Here is a 16588-nt window from a genome sequence, read left to right on the forward strand (position 1 = left end):
AGTGCAAAACGCCTGGTTGGACCTAGCACCACCTTAATTTCCCAGCTTCAGAGCTTCTGCCTCACAGAGCACCTCTCTCCCGACTCCCCCACTCAGCTCCTTCAGACTAGCCAGCAGCAATTAGCAAACACCTGGTGGAACTGCACATCTGCTGAGCTCATCATGAGAACTGTGTCTCAGTGAAGCGCTGACAAAAATGTTGTTAAAAGGTTAATGGAGGAGAGCTGTGATGACTTCCTGAAGGAAGAGCCGGAGTTTTTAAAAAGACAGAGGCCCAATTTTAAGGCCTTAAGTTAAAAAGTCAATGTTCTTTTCAGTCATATCTGATATATACAGGAGTTTTATAACAACTGAAGGTAACATAGTTACTTGATTGTGCTATAAAATGGCACTATGTGCCTGGAAAATACATATTATCCCTTTAACAACACATAAGGTGTATTTTAGCTCTGATCTTTGATGTTGTGAGTTTATGAGGGATCTCTGATGAAGACGATGAGATGTTGTGACGTGTGGTCATGGTGTTCTGCCGTTTGCCTCCTCAGGGCTTTTTTCATCGAGGAGCTGGAGCAGAGTAGAGAGTTCTTCAACAACCAGAACCGCCTGCTGAGGCTGCTGGTGGCCGTGTTCAACCTGCTGTCGGCCAACTCCGAGCTGCTCTGCTATTTCATCATGGTCCTGAACAACGTGGTCAGTGCCTCGGTCATATCCCTGGTCCTGCCCATGCTGGTCTTCCTGTGGGCCATGCTGTCTGCTCCCAGACCAACCAAGAGTTTCTGGATGACAGCGATAGTCTACACAGAGGTACGCTGACATCGGAACTGGGAAAATGCCAGTTCACTGTCAGACGGTGGATGGACTGAGCTCAGCCACATTCACGCCTTCCCACTCACAACCACACACATTTACACACAGATACACAGATCAGTAGGCAACCTGGGGTTAAGTGCCTTGCCCAGGGGCACATCAATAAAGCACAGGAGGACTCTACCCAATGAGCCAGAGCCGACCCGTTAGTAGAACTATCTACTTTCATCTCAGATCGGTAAGGTGGAGCAGTAAACGATTTTCTCTATACAAGGAGGTAATGATGAAATGTTGGAACTCGAAGACCCGCATGCTTACGTCTAAACAGCAGAATGGAAAGTTGTTAAGCTGACAGTGATCCATCACTACAGTGGAGAATGAGAGGCTAATAAACAGTTAGGTCCATAATAATTCACACGCCTGAGAAAATTGAAAATGATCTTTATCCCACAAAGAAGTTTTTGTCTGATACAATATGAGTCATTCATCTGCTAAATGTACATTTTGAAATTTTCTATTTTAATTTACATTTTAACAAGAAACGCGTCAAGACTTATTTAGACCCTGTTCAGTAAAAGTCTAATGAAAACCTTCTAACTGCTAAGCAGCTTTTTGCTGGTTTGGTGTTTTAATTCTGCGCTTTACTGTGTGCAAAGCCAAACTTCTTGGCTTTCTGGTGGATGAAGTGAAACATGCCTCCAAGTGTTTAGCAAGTTTTATTTTAAGCACCATTAGAGACAAATACCATCAGGTGCTCAACAAGCGCTCTGGTAAACTTCCTGCTGACCATGTTACAGTCCAAACTGGGAGACGATCTGAACTGTTACTTAAAGGAGGGTGAGCCCACTATATTACTTAAGATATAAATTTCTTATTGAAAATCTCGTACAGAGAACAACACAAAAAGTCTCCATCAGCTCCATTTGCTGGAATGTCATTTACGCCATTCATAACTTACTTATAGAAATGGACTAGTTCTGTGATTGTAACAGTTTTGACATCAGTTTATCGTTTCCGTTCACCAATCACTGACATTTTCTCCATTGTTTGATGAGAATCAGTGTCTGTGATGCACAGCTCACATGTACCGCTGAGCTAACGGGACCGTTGTGCTGCTCCGCCTCTTCCCAGGCCATGGTGGTGCTGAAGTACATCTTCCAGTTCGGGTTCTTTCCGTGGAACAGTGTTTATGAGATGACTCTGAACGAAGACAAGCCCTTCTTCCCACCACGCATCTTTGGCCTGGAGAAAACCGACAGCTACATCAAATACGATCTCCTGCAGCTGCTGGCTCTCTTCTTCCACAGATCGCTCCTCATGGTCAGTAAATCCTGACGTTAATCGCACCGCACCTGCTCTGAACAGCTGTCCCTTCATATTACTGGTCAAGCTGTGATTTATGTTTTTTTAAAAGTAGATTTGCTTCCTGCAAAAGGGTGCTGCTTGATCTCCCTGTGTGTTCTTCCCTCCCTGCCAGGTTGTTATTGTAAATAATAATTTCTTCTTAATTACTCACTAGGTTAAATAAAGGTTAAAAGAAATGATTCTAAAAAAATGACAATAAAACTATTTATTGCAAATTTTTTTCAGGTAACTGTATGGCTATGACTTTATGGCAAAGCAATAATAGCCCCTCACACACTGCTCTTGAAAAACTTTCCCGTTTGTAATGTGTTTCTTCGGGACACCGGTTACGTTAAACCGCCCAGAGAAACGGCGTTTAATCCTATTTTCAAATGTATTGATATTTATTGACACCGTTGTTGAGCGAGCAGTGGAGAAAATAGTAAAACTAACAATCCCAACAGTTTTGGAGGGTTTCAAATATCATTAATGGGAATTTATTGTGACATCAATGAATCAAAAATCATTTACATGATAAGAAATTTATCTCAGTAAATGATGGATGACACAATAAATGCCAAGCCGTAATCTGACCCAGATTGAGGGTCTTCCTATATAAACTGAAATGTTCCATGTTCTCCTGGGTTATTGCAGTCCAAAAACATGCAGGTTAGAATATTATAATTTGACCATAGGAGTGTGTGTGTAAAACATGTCTAGTGTGTAATATGCTTCCTGCCTGGTGACTGCAACCCTTCCCTGACGCTGAACAAGACAGGGTGCTGATGTAGACGGATGAGCAGAGACCCAACAGAGCCACAGGAACAGGTGCTACATGCTAAGAGCAGTGGAGGCTGGGGTCGTTCACACCAGGAGCTGATCCAGGGCCAGCAAAGATACACATGCAGGACGAAAGATGGAAGCAGGAAAAGACAGAACCAAGTGGCTGGACTGGCGTCCAGAACCATCTGGACCCGGCATGGGCAGGAAGTCCCAGAGTCACATGGGTAGACTGCTACAGTGACAGGACCAGGGTCGGGTTGGACCTCTAGAGCCAGACCAATCAGACATAACGGTGACTGACGAAGGCAGTGGTGATAGATGAGTGAACAAGAGAAGCTCCAGAAATAAAAATGGCTGAAGGATGAAAGTGGAGAGGTTGTAGAAGTGCCAGAGGTCATGTGAGCACTGAGACGGTGACCGTCAGGGTGGGACGGTGGATCAGTCAGACCGTAGAGGAACCCATCAGCCAGAGCAGATGCTAGACAGCTGAGAGCTTCAGGTGTTGCCATGGGAATGTTTTACTGAGTTAGCTTTATAAAGCTATCCAGATGAATTAATGTGTTAATAAAGTTCCTACCTGAGGAGACGTAGTGTGGGCTCAGCAGGAGGCTGAGTGGTCTGCTGAGGTGGACCTGATGAAGAGTCAAGACCCAACCCTGACCATAAGCCCTATAAATATGACTCTTCTGTTACATAAGGCAGTGTTTTTGTGTGTGTGTGCACAGCAATACGGTCTGTGGGATCACGAGGGCCCACTGGAGGAGCAGTGTGCGTCATCAGAAGATGGACATAATGTCACAGCAGGAGAGGAAAATGGGAGCAGGAAGGAGGAAGCTCAAGACGCTAAAAGAAAAGATCAGGTAACGCAACGTCAGCCCTGAAGAACCTGGCCACTGGTCACTTTACGTCTTATGAAGACATCAACCAACATGAGATAAGAGCTTCATTGAATAAAAACAATTTTTTTGATGACACAGGACATTGAAGAAGCTGGTCCCAGCTCAGACGCCGCCACCATTCAACCTCCTGATGCGGCTGAGGCGCTGCCTGATGGGCCGGGGGGCGAGCATGAAGCCAGGAACAACAACGTGGATGTTCTGGACAGGAGGGAGAGAAATAGTCAACGACTGACAGGGGACGTCCCGAAGAAGGACACCAAACGGCTGATGGGGGACGTCCTGAAAAGGGACAGCAAACGGTTGACGGGGGACGTCCCGAAGAGAGACAGCAGCATCCGGTTCCGCAGAAAAAACAAGAAAGCCAAAAAACAGGACAGCAAAGGTTTGTATCGTCCTGAGTCAGCTGCAGTGTTAACATTAACTACACCATTACCACACTGGTGGGCCTGGTTCATCAAGACCATTTTATGGTCCAAGCTGCTTGAACAGAATGCCAGAAGAACTGTCTTCTGTTCAGAATGATTTACCTCTCACCCTAAAGGTTTCTTCTAGTTTTTTATCAGAATATGTCATAAAGTTAATATATATATATAACCTTGGACGTCCTGTAGCAGATTGTGGGTTATCAACCTTCTAATCAGCACTTAAGCTGTTTGTAAGTTTAAAGGTAGAAATAGTTCAGAAAGTTAACTGAAAATACCGTTATAGAGACGTATGACAGCAGAGAAGACATTGAGAGTTCTACATAACCCTCTGTGAGCTTAGATAACCTAACAGGTGGTGTGTGCTTGTATGACTTACCAAGATTATTGCTCTTTTTCTGTTCTCCTTTACAACAGAGTCTCTGTCAGAGACTGCAGAGTCTGTGAAGGAACCAGGGAAGAAAAAAACCAAAGACAAAAAGAGTGAGGCCATGCTCAGATTAATGGCTGTGGGATACAAGATACAGCAAGTATTCATAACAGGGTAAGACATGCAATATAAAATCACTGTGAGAAAGTTTTACTGTAGTGGCCATCAGTTATTTAAAACCGAATCAGTAACTTCATGTTTAGCTCGGTCGAATCCATTTTAACTGACAGTGAACATCAAACGTGTTGTGTTTTTCTCTGCAGGTTCCAGAATGTGAAGCAGCCGGCCCAGAGTTTCTTTAGGAGTATAACCAAGGATAAATACCGGGCCTCCACAGATGTCTACGCCCTGATGTTCCTCACTGATGTCGTTGACTTTGTCATCATCATCTTTGGCTTCTGGGCCTTTGGGGTAAGAGACGACTGCCTCACCTAACCACACACACAGTCATCCAGGACGCTTACCTCAACTGCTGCAGCACTCAGTGTTAGCATCAACACACAGAGCAACGCTGAGACTGAGACGTACTCACTATACACTGAAACCAGGCTGCCTCTTTTCACACCATCATTTTAGTAATCTGAGGTTCTAGAGCAGAGGTCTGCCACAGTGGCTTTTAATAACTTTGGCTAAAGATGATGAAGAACCAACTAATGTATTTAAATAAACATGTAACAACAAATGCTGGCTTTAGCCGTTTTTCAGTTTCTTCATGGAATAATTGCATTGAAGTTCCACAACGGAATGGCATTAAAAGTACAAATAGCATTTATTTATAGCTGTTGCTCTTGCCATTATACTTGAAACATGAGGACGTTTTTTTGGGGTTTTTTTTTTTACATGTCCTATAAGAAAATGTATCAACAAAAATAAGCTGTTTTAGCTGTTTAAATCTAAATGAGCCGCTGCTGGCTTTTACTCAATGTTTGCACCCAAATGTGAAAATGGCTGCAAACATGCACAATTACACAACCCTACATCTTTGAAAAGCAGAAGTAGAGCCTCCTGCACAACCAACAAGAATGCAGTAAGTGGTTTCTGGATGGTAAGTTAACAAAACGGTTGTCTTTTCCAGCAGCCATGGGTTGCTAAATGTCATTTGGGTTTTCTAAATGTGAGTGGAGTTTCAATCTGTCCATTAGTTTGTTTTTGTATCAAAGGAACAGCACCAGACAGGAACTTAAATGCAACCAAACTTGATTCGCACAAATTCAATCCTGCTGCCATCTGAATCGTTTCAAGTGAAAGTTAAATGTTGTGATAGTAACCTGAGTTCATCCTGTGTCTTGTTCAGAAGCACAGTGCTGCAGCAGACATAGCGTCCACCCTATCAGAGGACCAGGTTCCCGAGGCCTTCCTGGTGATGCTGCTCATCCAGTTCAGCACCATGATCATCGACAGAGCTCTGTACCTGCGCAAGGCCGTTCTGGGGAAACTCATCTTTCAGGTTCATGTCATGCATTCTAAGCACGACTGGCTTCAGAAAGCTGCTTGTTGAGCCGCCAGCTGACTGCTCTGAGAGCTCAACCTTCACTTCCTGTCCGCCCTGCTCACCTGGTGCCGTTGTTTTCCTCCAGGTGATCCTGGTTCTGGGAATTCATCTGTGGATGTTCTTCATCCTGCCTGCTGTCACGGAAAGGTGACGTCCGATCACTTTATGCCACTCTCAACCCGCTTCATACAAAATGATCTGTGCAGACATGAAAGTAGAACTTGAACCAACAAACCTCAGTGAGTCCTGACTGGATCACATGACTGGTGTCCAGGATCAGGTTCTACTGGCAGTGTCCGCATCAGCTGTCGCCACAAAAACTGACGTTGGCTAAACTACTAGAACTTTGACCAGAAACTGTGAAGTCCCACGCCCCCTGAACACATCACCTGACCTTCTAAATAAAAGAGCTGAACATATCTTCTGTTTGTCCGTCTTTCTGTAGGATGTTCAATCAGAACTTTGTGGCCCAGCTCTGGTACTTTGTCAAGTGTATCTACTTCGGCCTGTCGGCCTATCAGATCCGCTGCGGTTACCCCACCCGTATCCTTGGCAACTTCCTCACCAAGAAATACAACCACCTCAACCTGTTTCTCTTCCAAGGGTATGGAAACATCGCAACCATAGCAACCGTAATCGTCTCTACTGTACATGTGACTTTATAGGTTCATATTCTTGGATTCATATCACTGAATCCAGTGCTTGAATTTTGCAGGACAAGGTGATGAATAACGAGTCTGGGTTGGTTTAAATGTGTGTGTGTGTGTGTGTGTGTCTAGGTTTCGCCTCGTTCCATTCTTGGTGGAGCTACGTGCGGTGATGGACTGGGTTTGGACCGACACCACCCTGTCCCTCTCAGACTGGATGTGTGTCGAGGACATTTATGCCAACATCTTCATCATAAAATGCAGCCGGGAAACAGAAAAGGTTCGAACCAGAAGAGTTCGATGTCTAGGACTCGTCAGATATGTCAGAGGGTTGGGATTTTTCAAGGAAGTCTTTCACAAAACCATGCCCAATTATACAAAGACAAAGAAAAGAAAACTCAAACTCATTGTTAGAGCTCTAAACTGGTTATATTTTATGTTTTACAGTGTTTCATATTCTGAGAGGCAAATGAAAGCAGTTCCAACAGATTTAAAGCTGGATAGAATCAGACCTGCTGAAGCCGTTTGTCATTAATTGTTTCACCGTCTTTAATCCTGTAAATCCTGTGGGAAGTGACTTTAATTGATTATTTTTATATTTTCACAGAAAATGCTCAAATCAACTCTATAGGTTCTGTTCTGTGTGGTCATAAAGATATTTCTATCATCTCTGTCTTATTTTTTCAGAAATACCCTCAACCTAAGGGCCAGAAGAAGAAGAAGATTGTGAAATACGGCATGGGCGGACTTATTATTTTCTTCTTAATCTGCATCATCTGGTTTCCTCTTCTCTTCATCTCATTGGTCAGATCGGTGGTGGGCGTGGTTAACCACCCGATCGACGTGACTGTCACTTTCAAACTAGGTGGTTACGAGGTAATCATGCACTTTCGTACAAACTGAAACAAAGTCACTATGTTCTGTAGCACAAGTCCTGTGTTATGTTAAAAGAACAGACAGGAAACATTTGGCAGGTTGAAAGTAAATACAGCCTTAGTTCAGGTTCAACTCAAAAAATAATTTACAAAACTATAGAAAATGAAATGACATAAAAAGGTTTATGTGTAAACAGGATGCTGTTGGTTGTCATAGTAATCATAAATGTACAGTTCTGTTGAGAAGTTTAGCTAGATTTGTAATGGGCATAAATACATTTTTTAAAGAACCATAAATTGCAGCATGTTGTGTCCTGTGCTCCAGCCCCTGTTCACCATGAGCGTGCAGCAGCAGTCCATCCATCCCTTCACAGCTGCTGAGTACGACCAACTCACCAAGACGTTTGGAGACAATGCCGTACGTACCGACTTCTGCCAGCCGCCATGTTCAGTGTGTGTGTGTGTTGCAGAAAAATCCACATATTATATAAAATCCAGCTTTGTTGTCGCTGCTCCGTAGACTCGGTGAGAACTGATGATGCTCCCAGGTCTCTGAGCTCTGTGTGTCCCTGCGTTTAGGTGGCCATGCAGTTCATCACTCTGTACAGCTATGAGGACATCGTGACGGCCGTGATCGAGGGCAGCTCAGGGTCCGTGTGGAGGATCAGCCCCCCCAGCAGGCAGGAGGTCATCAAGGAGCTCCTGAACAGCCCTGTAGACCTGACCCTCCGCCTGGCCTGGACCTTCCAGAGGTCAGACCCATTCCAGCTGTGCGGCGCATGTTGCTGCCTTCTGCACATTTCTAGCTCTTATTGAGAAGGATGTTCTTATGAGCGGCGTTTCCACTATCCATAGGATCGCACAAATTGAAACTATGAAAAAAATTTAGAGATGCAGCATGTGGCTTCTAAAGAGAACATGTTTTTTGCATATTTGTTAAAATTGTCACAAATATGACTTGACAGTTTGCTGTGAGACAGATAATCTGTGAAAAGATCATATTCCTGCACCCTCCTGCAACTGCTATCCAAAGAAATGCACCGCTCTCAACCCCAAACAGCCAATCAGAGTCAGGAGGAGGGTCTTAGCGCTGTCAATCAGTGTCATGTTGTCGCTGTTCAATGTGCTGATAGCAGAGAAGCAACTTACTGTTACAGAAAAACTGTTTATCTGCAGTCATCTGTGGCCATGCTAACTCGTGTTAGCATTCACAGCAGGATCTGCTTGCAGGAAGGAGCTGCAGAAAGATTGTGATTGACAGCACTAAGACCTGCCCCCCTGTCTCTGATTGGTTGCTTCTATCTAGCTGGATTTATTTATTTATTTATTTTTTTCTTCATATATTATTTGTTTCGTAACATACTGTCATGACATTATGTTGTGTGTCTGTCTCCACCAGAGCTCTCTCACCTTCACACAGTTCAGAAAAAGTTGTGTCATTCCAAAGTTTTGAATCCACAGCTGTTCTGCAAAATCACCAACTACAATTTCCCCAAAACGCCGCATATTATCCAATTATAAGTTGCTTGTCGTTCCAATGACGCCAACGCCTCCTCTGATTGGCTGATAGATGATGAGCACTAGCGCCATGGCTGAGTTATGAATATATTTCACGTAATTGTTTACATCTGTTGTGAAATTGATTTTTTTTTTTGACATTAGCAGAATATAGACAAATATTTGCTCACATTTGCAATGGAAATGCAGCCACAATTTACCATCTCGCTTGTGTGTGTGTGTGTGCATGTAAATGTGTGTGTTCCCTGCAGGGATCTGGGGAAAGGTGGGACCGTTGAACACACGTTTGGTAAACATTCGATAGACCTGGAGCCGGGGAACCCGGTCAGAGAAGAGCTGGCGTATCTACTGATCGGCAACCGGACTGAGCCTGTGTGAGTTCAGCAACGTTTGAATCCCTCCAGCTGTGATAAAAGATTCAGTCCTAACAAATCACTGACCTCCCGTCCCCCACAGGCTCGTTCCCCACATGTTCCCTAACTACATGCGTGCCCCCAATGGAGCTGAGGCCAAACCAGTCAGTCAGCTGTACAAAGGTCAGAGTTCAATCAGTTACTTCCCTGTTCAGCCTTCTCAACACCACCTGGAAGTTTTCACTTTGTGTCAAGTTAGAACCTCAAATGCTTGATTTCCCTTCCACGTAATGTGATGTGGAAGGGAAATCATACACGAAGTGAAATCTGAAAAGTGCAGCAGGCACTTAAATTAAAGCCCCGGTCAGTTAAGAGAGTTTTGTTCTAAGTCTGTTTCTGACCTCGGAGGCCAACAGTAGAGAATAAATAGCTTCACCTTCCAGTAAGTCCACAACCCAAAGGTTTCAATCAAAGCAGATTGTTGTTAGAATGGTCTAGTCAAAGGCCAGACCTGGATTCATTGCAAATCTGTGGCTGCACTAGAAAGATGAAGTTCACAGAAGCAGCATGAGTTGGTTCCAAACAGTTTTGAGTCTGAAAACAAAAACACATAAAATTTTCAGGTAGAAGTTTTTAAAAGCTATGTGTCATTTGAACCTGCTCTAATAAAATGTTGCTCTGTTTTTCACATGTTTAAAATAAATACATAGAAGTTTGTGTTTGAAATATAATGAGATAAGATAAAGTCCAGTGGGAGCGAATAGTTTATTTTCCTTGTCAGTGTGTGTGTTTAAATGACGTGTTGGTGTTGCAGACGATGAAGCTGATTACCAGAACATCACCCTGTCCCTGAAGAGTGACAGGTCTGTGAACGGCTCGGGGGGGCAGGAGTGGTGGGACATCGCCGTGGCGCCCTGCCGGCCGCCATGCAGCGTGCTCCCCATGGTCATATTCAACGACAAAGTCAGCCCACCGAGCCTGGGCTTCCTGGCTGGCTACGGGTAGGAGACGCGTCGCTCACCACACTAACACGGGGTCGCTATGGTAACACTATATAGTATTCACGCTCCTCTTCAAAACGTAATCGCTAAAAACATCTCCACTCTCAGCGCGGCAGCACAGGAAGAACCCTGAAGCTATTTTACTGTTGTTGACAAGGCAAAGTAGCAAAGCGCCACCTCACATCTGAAGTGACACTGAGCTGCTGTGAAAAAATGAAAATATGAACAATGACAAAGACAAAAGCATCAAAGACATGAGAAGAACACGATCACGTGTTCTTCTTGTTGCATCTTATTTTAATCAAATGATACCCATAATAAAAAGATTTTTGGAACTCAATGACTCGGTAAACTTTTTTAACAATAATTATTTGTTTTTAAAAATTTGAATCACTTGACAGCATTAAACTACAGGACTCAGTGTGTTACTATGTAAGCTTCAGTTGAGCAAAGGCAAAAATAAAAGCAGCTGTATCTGGAGTAAAACAAACCTTTTCATTTGATTTAGTTTCGTGATTGGTCAGATTGAAGCTGATCTGTTTCTGTCTCTCTGATTGGATGGTCTTTCGTAACCCGTTCTCCTCCTCGTCCTCCCAGGATAATGGGTCTGTACGTGTCGGTGGTCCTGGTCATTGGGAAGTTTGTGCGTGGCTTCTTCAGTGAGATCTCCCACTCCATCATGTTTGAGGAGCTGCCCTGTGTGGACCGCATCCTGAAGCTCTGCACCGACATCTTCCTGGTGAGTTCAGACCAAACGCATCCGCTCCGAGCCGCAAGATGGAATCGACCCACAACTGTTTGTTTCTCACCGTCTGGCCTGAAGCCAGACTAAACCTGACCGGCTTTAGGTCAGGAATGACCAGGGATAGCTCCGTTTGCTAAATGATAGAATAATGAGAATTTTGTTACCGCTCTTTTTTCCAAATTCAGAAGATGATTCACAGCCTCCTCAACAATCAGTATAACTTCACATGGTTCATTTGTTATTTTAATAATCTAAGGCCTCTTGGCCATCACCTTAATCCTTAACTCTCTCTACAGACGACCAGATTCAAGTCCTGAGTCTTGCGGAGCGTTTTGGTCAAACTAAAGGATCAGTTCCAGTGTAAACCTATCAGAGGCTGCACTGTATGTAAACTTCTGACCTAAAAAACAAAAAACAGACCTAACCTCATTATTCTAAAGCAGGACAGGTGTAGCATCTGTCAGTCGACTCCGATAACACTGCAGTGCTTCTTGACCTTACAGCGACCTTTGACCCCGTGGACCAGTCTTTCCTTCCATCTCGTCTTCACAACTTTGTTGCCATACGTGGTTCAGCTTTGAAATGGTTTGATTCCCACCAGTCTGATGCTTAACGGCTTTTCTTTGCCTACATCCTCTCCGGGGCTCCTCAGGGCTGTTGGGCCCTCTACTTCTTTCATTGCATATTTTTGGGTCGGGCTCTATTGTGAGACGCCACATTGCAGTACAGACGACCAACACATTTACTTACCGGTGGGCCAGGATGCAGTAACCCACTGCTTTTTCTCCTTAACTGCATCTCTGCAGTCAAACAGAAGTTAATTCAGAAACTTTCTGCTTCTTAATGACCAAAAAAACAGAGTGGATCCTATTTAGAGAGAAAGCTGCAACTGGCCTGGGAAGTTTGAGAATGTGAAAAACCTCTGGGTTACTGTTGACCGACAGGGCTTTGCAATTTAACAAACAAATTGCATCACTTTTCTGTGTTTTGAAGGTTCGGGAAACTGGGGAACTGGAGCTGGAAGAGGAGCTTTACTCCAAGCTGATCTTCCTCTACCGCTCTCCAGAGACGATGATCAAATGGACTCGGGACATCCACCTCAGGGAGCAGGACTGACGCTGACTGTGAACCTGACGCGAGGCACAGTGAGGAGGCGCCCGGCGGACAGCTGATGGCGGGCGCCTCAGGGACGCTGCTGTGTGGGCAGAGTAACGTGCAATGTGAACCACCTCCTCATGCTGGACTCTTTGTGTTTCTGCTGCTGCCTGAGCATCCGGATCAACTTGAGCACAACACTGTAGGACTCGGGCTGCGGCCCCTCCGCGGCACCTGGGGGAGATCAGGCTGCGGCCCCTCTGGGTGCCTGTCGCATCTCTGCAGAGCAACCAGAACTTTGACCCGGGCCGGGTTTGTATGGGTTGGGCGGCCAGAGGAACCCAGCGGGCGTACGACTACCTGCTGGTCCAACCAGCTGCAGGCCTCGTCTGTTCACCTCCTCCATCCCGGATCGGGTTGGAGAGTCATTAGAAAACAGTTTTTTAAAGTCACGGTGATTGGTTGTCGCAGCAAACAAAAGACAATATGCTCACACTTTACTGGAAGAAAAAAGAAGACATGTTTCTGTTTTTTAAAAGACGAAAATATGAGGTCTCAGTAAAGTTTCTGCAGCAGAACCACCCTGTCTGTTTGTTACAGATGCATGTAAAGACTCTTGGTCATATTTAACTTCTTCTAATTCAGACTGCCCGGGTCTCTGTGCTGTCACACAAACCTAACATTTCACACACACATATTGCTCTTTTTTATCTCAAACTCTAAACAGGAGATCTGGAGCAGCTCTCTGTTTTAAAGGGGGAGTATGGAATACTTGAAATGAGGTTCTGTTGAAGGGTAAGAAGCAAACAATATCCTACCTAACACAACTGGCTTTTAGTTCACACAGGGCTTTGAGTGGTCATTATTCCTGGAAACGTTAATAAATCATTATTAAATCCAGATTAGTTTGTCTCAGAGGCTGAAGGCCCAAAGTAGATTACTGTTGTCTTTTAAAGGGGCAGTATCATGCATTTTATAGCGTAATCAATGTTACCCTCAGTTGGGATAAGCTTATATCTATATAGCAAACATAAATTCAGATAAATTTGACGTTGCAATTTAATGACTTGAAATTGGACCCGTCTCTTTAAGAAGCTCCTGCTCTTTCTGAATCTCCTGCTGTGAAAGTCGACACAGCAACATTTCTGTGTTCAGCCTTTAACATCTTTCTTAGAAGTGTTTGCACTAAGCAGAAGTGCAGCTCCACCAGGTGGTTGTTGCTGCTGCCGCTAGTCTGAAGGAGCTGAGTAGAAAAGGTGGAGATCTGTGAGAGAAAGCGTTTAGGCACCTGCTTATTGATTACCACAGTAGATTAAAGGATTCCCCAAACATGCATGAAAAAAATCATAGCAACACTCCATGTATGTTTTTGATGAGGGAATAACATTTTAACATGATGTAACACTAAAAAATTCAATTTTACACCAGACTGCTCCTTTAACTTATAAAGAAATGTAGAAATCATTAATAACTCCAGATTAGTTTCTCTCAGAGACTGAAGGCCCAAAGCAGACTTTATAGATCTCCAGTCTCAGTTTATGTGCTTTATTCACCTTTGACCTGTTGCCATGCTTACATTAGAAGTTATTTACACAGCAGCTGTTGGTTAGTGACATGGGAAATGGAGGCAGCGCGCCAACGCCCCCTTCCTGGAAACAGAACAGATGCTGCTGCAAAACTAAAGCAGTGGGTTTCATTTCAACCCTGCTAATAGTTTTGCTGTTTAAATCATCTTCCTGTCTTTTCCACACAGTTTCACTGAGTGTTACACGTCGTTCCATTCTCTGTAAAACACAGGAACGTCGTTGGTGTGCTGCTTTGTGAAAATGGTTAGAAGTCTGCTTTGGGTCTGGCGCCTCGGACTACTTCAGCCTCTGGCACCAACGGACCTGGTTCTTCACTAAATGAAGACGCCGAAAACGTTTTTTACTGCTTTCAACAGAACCTCAAATCAAAAATCCCAAACTGTCCTGTTGCTGTAGAGATGGAGGAGGATTGGATTACGGTGGTGGTGGAAAGCTGGATGTTGTTTCTAATTGGCCTCTCTAATTGACACCAGGAAATTGATTCCCAAAAAGCTGAACATTTGAACAGTGGATGACCGACTAAAGGAAGATGCACGCCTCTGGTTCTGTCAGAAGCTCTGACAGAACTTCTGCAAAGTTCTGTCAGAGAACTTTTCAGTTCAACCCTTTTGTCTTTTGTCAGCCTCATTGTTTCTGCTCTCAGTCAAAGCCTCGGTGAACAAGCAGCCAGAGTCCAAAGACCCGGTAAACGTCTTGGAACTTTGAATGATTTAGAAACAAAGCTAATTGGAAACTCATTTTGAAAATTGATGATTCTCTTTCCCACTTCTCTATCCATGAAAAAAAAAAACACTAGCAAATACAAACAGCAGATCTTTGTGTTGCATCTAAAATCAATCAATCAATCCAAAGACTGCTGGACCACCAGAATGTTCCCCGGCTTCCCCCAGAACATGAGCTCAGTACCAGCCGATACTGGAGTGCAGAATGACCTGCTGTGGTTTTTCTGTCAGGTCTGTGACTGATGATGCATATAAAACACTACATTAACACTACAGTGCTGAGACCTCCTGGGCAGGTTGGTGCTCCACCACCAGGCCAACCAGAGGAGTCCTGGGGGATCCAGCCGGCCTTCTGTGTGGGAAGTTAGTCAGGGAAATGTCCGACTGGGAGCGCTCAACTGTTTCCCTGGTTACGATATACCAAGACCAAGACGTCAGCACATCATCCTAGCAGTGAACCGTAAACTTCCCACTTCAACCTTTCGACTGAGCAGAGCTGCAAATTTAAATGGGAAGCAGACATTTATTTATTTTATTTTACAGTTTAGAGATGATGATGTTTTCCTGCCTTCCTCTGATTTCTGCCCTCCATGAGAAACTTCAGATAAACTGTAGAGCTGAAACACTGCAGTGAACATTCATTGAGCTGTTGGGAGGGTTGAATGACGTGTCGCACTTTGAATTTTCTTTCATTTCCAGTGAAAAAAGGATCCATTGTGACTGTATATAATACATGATTTCATGTATCAGTGTTCTGTTATGATATGTTGCATAATTTGATGACTCAATAAAGAGCAGTGGGATATATTTGCTGGATCATGTGAGGTCTGTTTAAAATGATCACGCTTTTATAAACTTTAAAAAATGAAAAAAAAAAACCACAGGTGGGATTTCTGTTATCAGGGAAAATGTCTGAGTTCTTTCTGATGTCCTGAACTTGAACGCAACGTAAAAGCACAGTGCAAAAACACACAATCCTACCAAGTTATATTTTTTTAGTTTACAATGCAAAATATCTTGAAATAAGTAACTTACAAGTAACTTTTAAGTGAGATAGAGGAGCTTGTTTTAAGCCAGTAATTCCTTAATATTATGAAAATATATTTGGTGGATTATTTCACCACCATGGGGAAAAATATCTTGTTGCAAGTGAAATAATTTTCCAATGGAAACAGTTACTTTTTTAAAATTAATATCAAGCGATTATTGATTTTTAACTGGCTGCACAGTGGCGCACTTGGTAGCGCTGTTGCCTTAGGTTCAATCCCAGCCCCAGGGTATTTCTGCATGTTCTTCCTGTGCATATGCGAGTTCTCTCCAGGTACTTCGGCTTCCTCCCACAGTCCAAAAACATGACTGTCAGGTTAGTTGGTCTTTCTGAATTCTCCTTAGGTGTGAGTGTGTGTGTGTGTGTGCATGGTTGTGTGTCCTGTTTGTCTGTGTTGCCCTGCGATGGACTGGCGACCTGTCCAGAGTGACCCCGCCTCTCGCCCGAAATGTTTGTGGAGATAGACACCAGCAGCCCTGGTTACCCCACTAGGGACAAGTGTGTAATGGATGGATATTGACTTAAAACAAGCTTCTATATCTTGCTGAAAATATACTTGTTTTGTCTTATTTCAACTCTTCTAAAATATTTGCACTAGAAACTTGACCAAAATAGTTGTTTTTGATTGTGTTTTGCAGTACAGAGAATTTCTTTCCAAAGTAACGTTTCATTCAGTTTACTTTATGTCAAATTTAACACCAATTCACAATAAATGTCATCTCAACCTGTTAAGAGTCTGACACCTAAAGACAAATTGGTACAAAATTAATTCGGATAAATTCAGTTCATTCTTCTACTGCAGCTTATAGCGTTTAACCCGA

The 16588-nt window shown here is 43.7% G+C and overlaps 1 protein-coding gene across 4 annotated transcripts in view; it reads left to right on the forward strand.

The window, feature by feature from the left end:
• The window catches only part of piezo1 (piezo type mechanosensitive ion channel component 1 (Er blood group)), a 70529-nt gene extending 56673 nt beyond the window's left edge, over window positions 1–13856 (forward strand). For 3 of the 4 annotated variants that reach the window (XM_032552625.1, XM_032552624.1, XM_032552627.1), the window contains 18 exons: window positions 546–804; window positions 1939–2127; window positions 3660–3794; window positions 3912–4215; window positions 4673–4799; window positions 4949–5096; window positions 5980–6132; window positions 6263–6324; window positions 6623–6781; window positions 6957–7104; window positions 7512–7700; window positions 8025–8117; window positions 8279–8451; window positions 9469–9591; window positions 9674–9753; window positions 10385–10571; window positions 11169–11310; window positions 12310–13856. In XM_032552625.1, coding sequence (XP_032408516.1) covers window positions 546–804; window positions 1939–2127; window positions 3660–3794; window positions 3912–4215; window positions 4673–4799; window positions 4949–5096; window positions 5980–6132; window positions 6263–6324; window positions 6623–6781; window positions 6957–7104; window positions 7512–7700; window positions 8025–8117; window positions 8279–8451; window positions 9469–9591; window positions 9674–9753; window positions 10385–10571; window positions 11169–11310; window positions 12310–12432 — 2794 coding nt within the window. In that variant the 3' untranslated portion in view covers window positions 12433–13856. The remainder of the gene's footprint in view (window positions 1–545; window positions 805–1938; window positions 2128–3659; window positions 3795–3911; window positions 4216–4672; window positions 4800–4948; window positions 5097–5979; window positions 6133–6262; window positions 6325–6622; window positions 6782–6956; window positions 7105–7511; window positions 7701–8024; window positions 8118–8278; window positions 8452–9468; window positions 9592–9673; window positions 9754–10384; window positions 10572–11168; window positions 11311–12309) is intronic. The other variant, XM_032552626.1, reaches the window with a different exon arrangement.
• Window positions 13857–16588: the final 2732 nt, after the last annotated feature.

The sequence above is a fragment of the Xiphophorus hellerii genome, chromosome 22, assembly GCF_003331165.1.
Source record: "Xiphophorus hellerii strain 12219 chromosome 22, Xiphophorus_hellerii-4.1, whole genome shotgun sequence".
NCBI classification, from domain to species: Eukaryota; Metazoa; Chordata; class Actinopteri; order Cyprinodontiformes; family Poeciliidae; genus Xiphophorus; species Xiphophorus hellerii.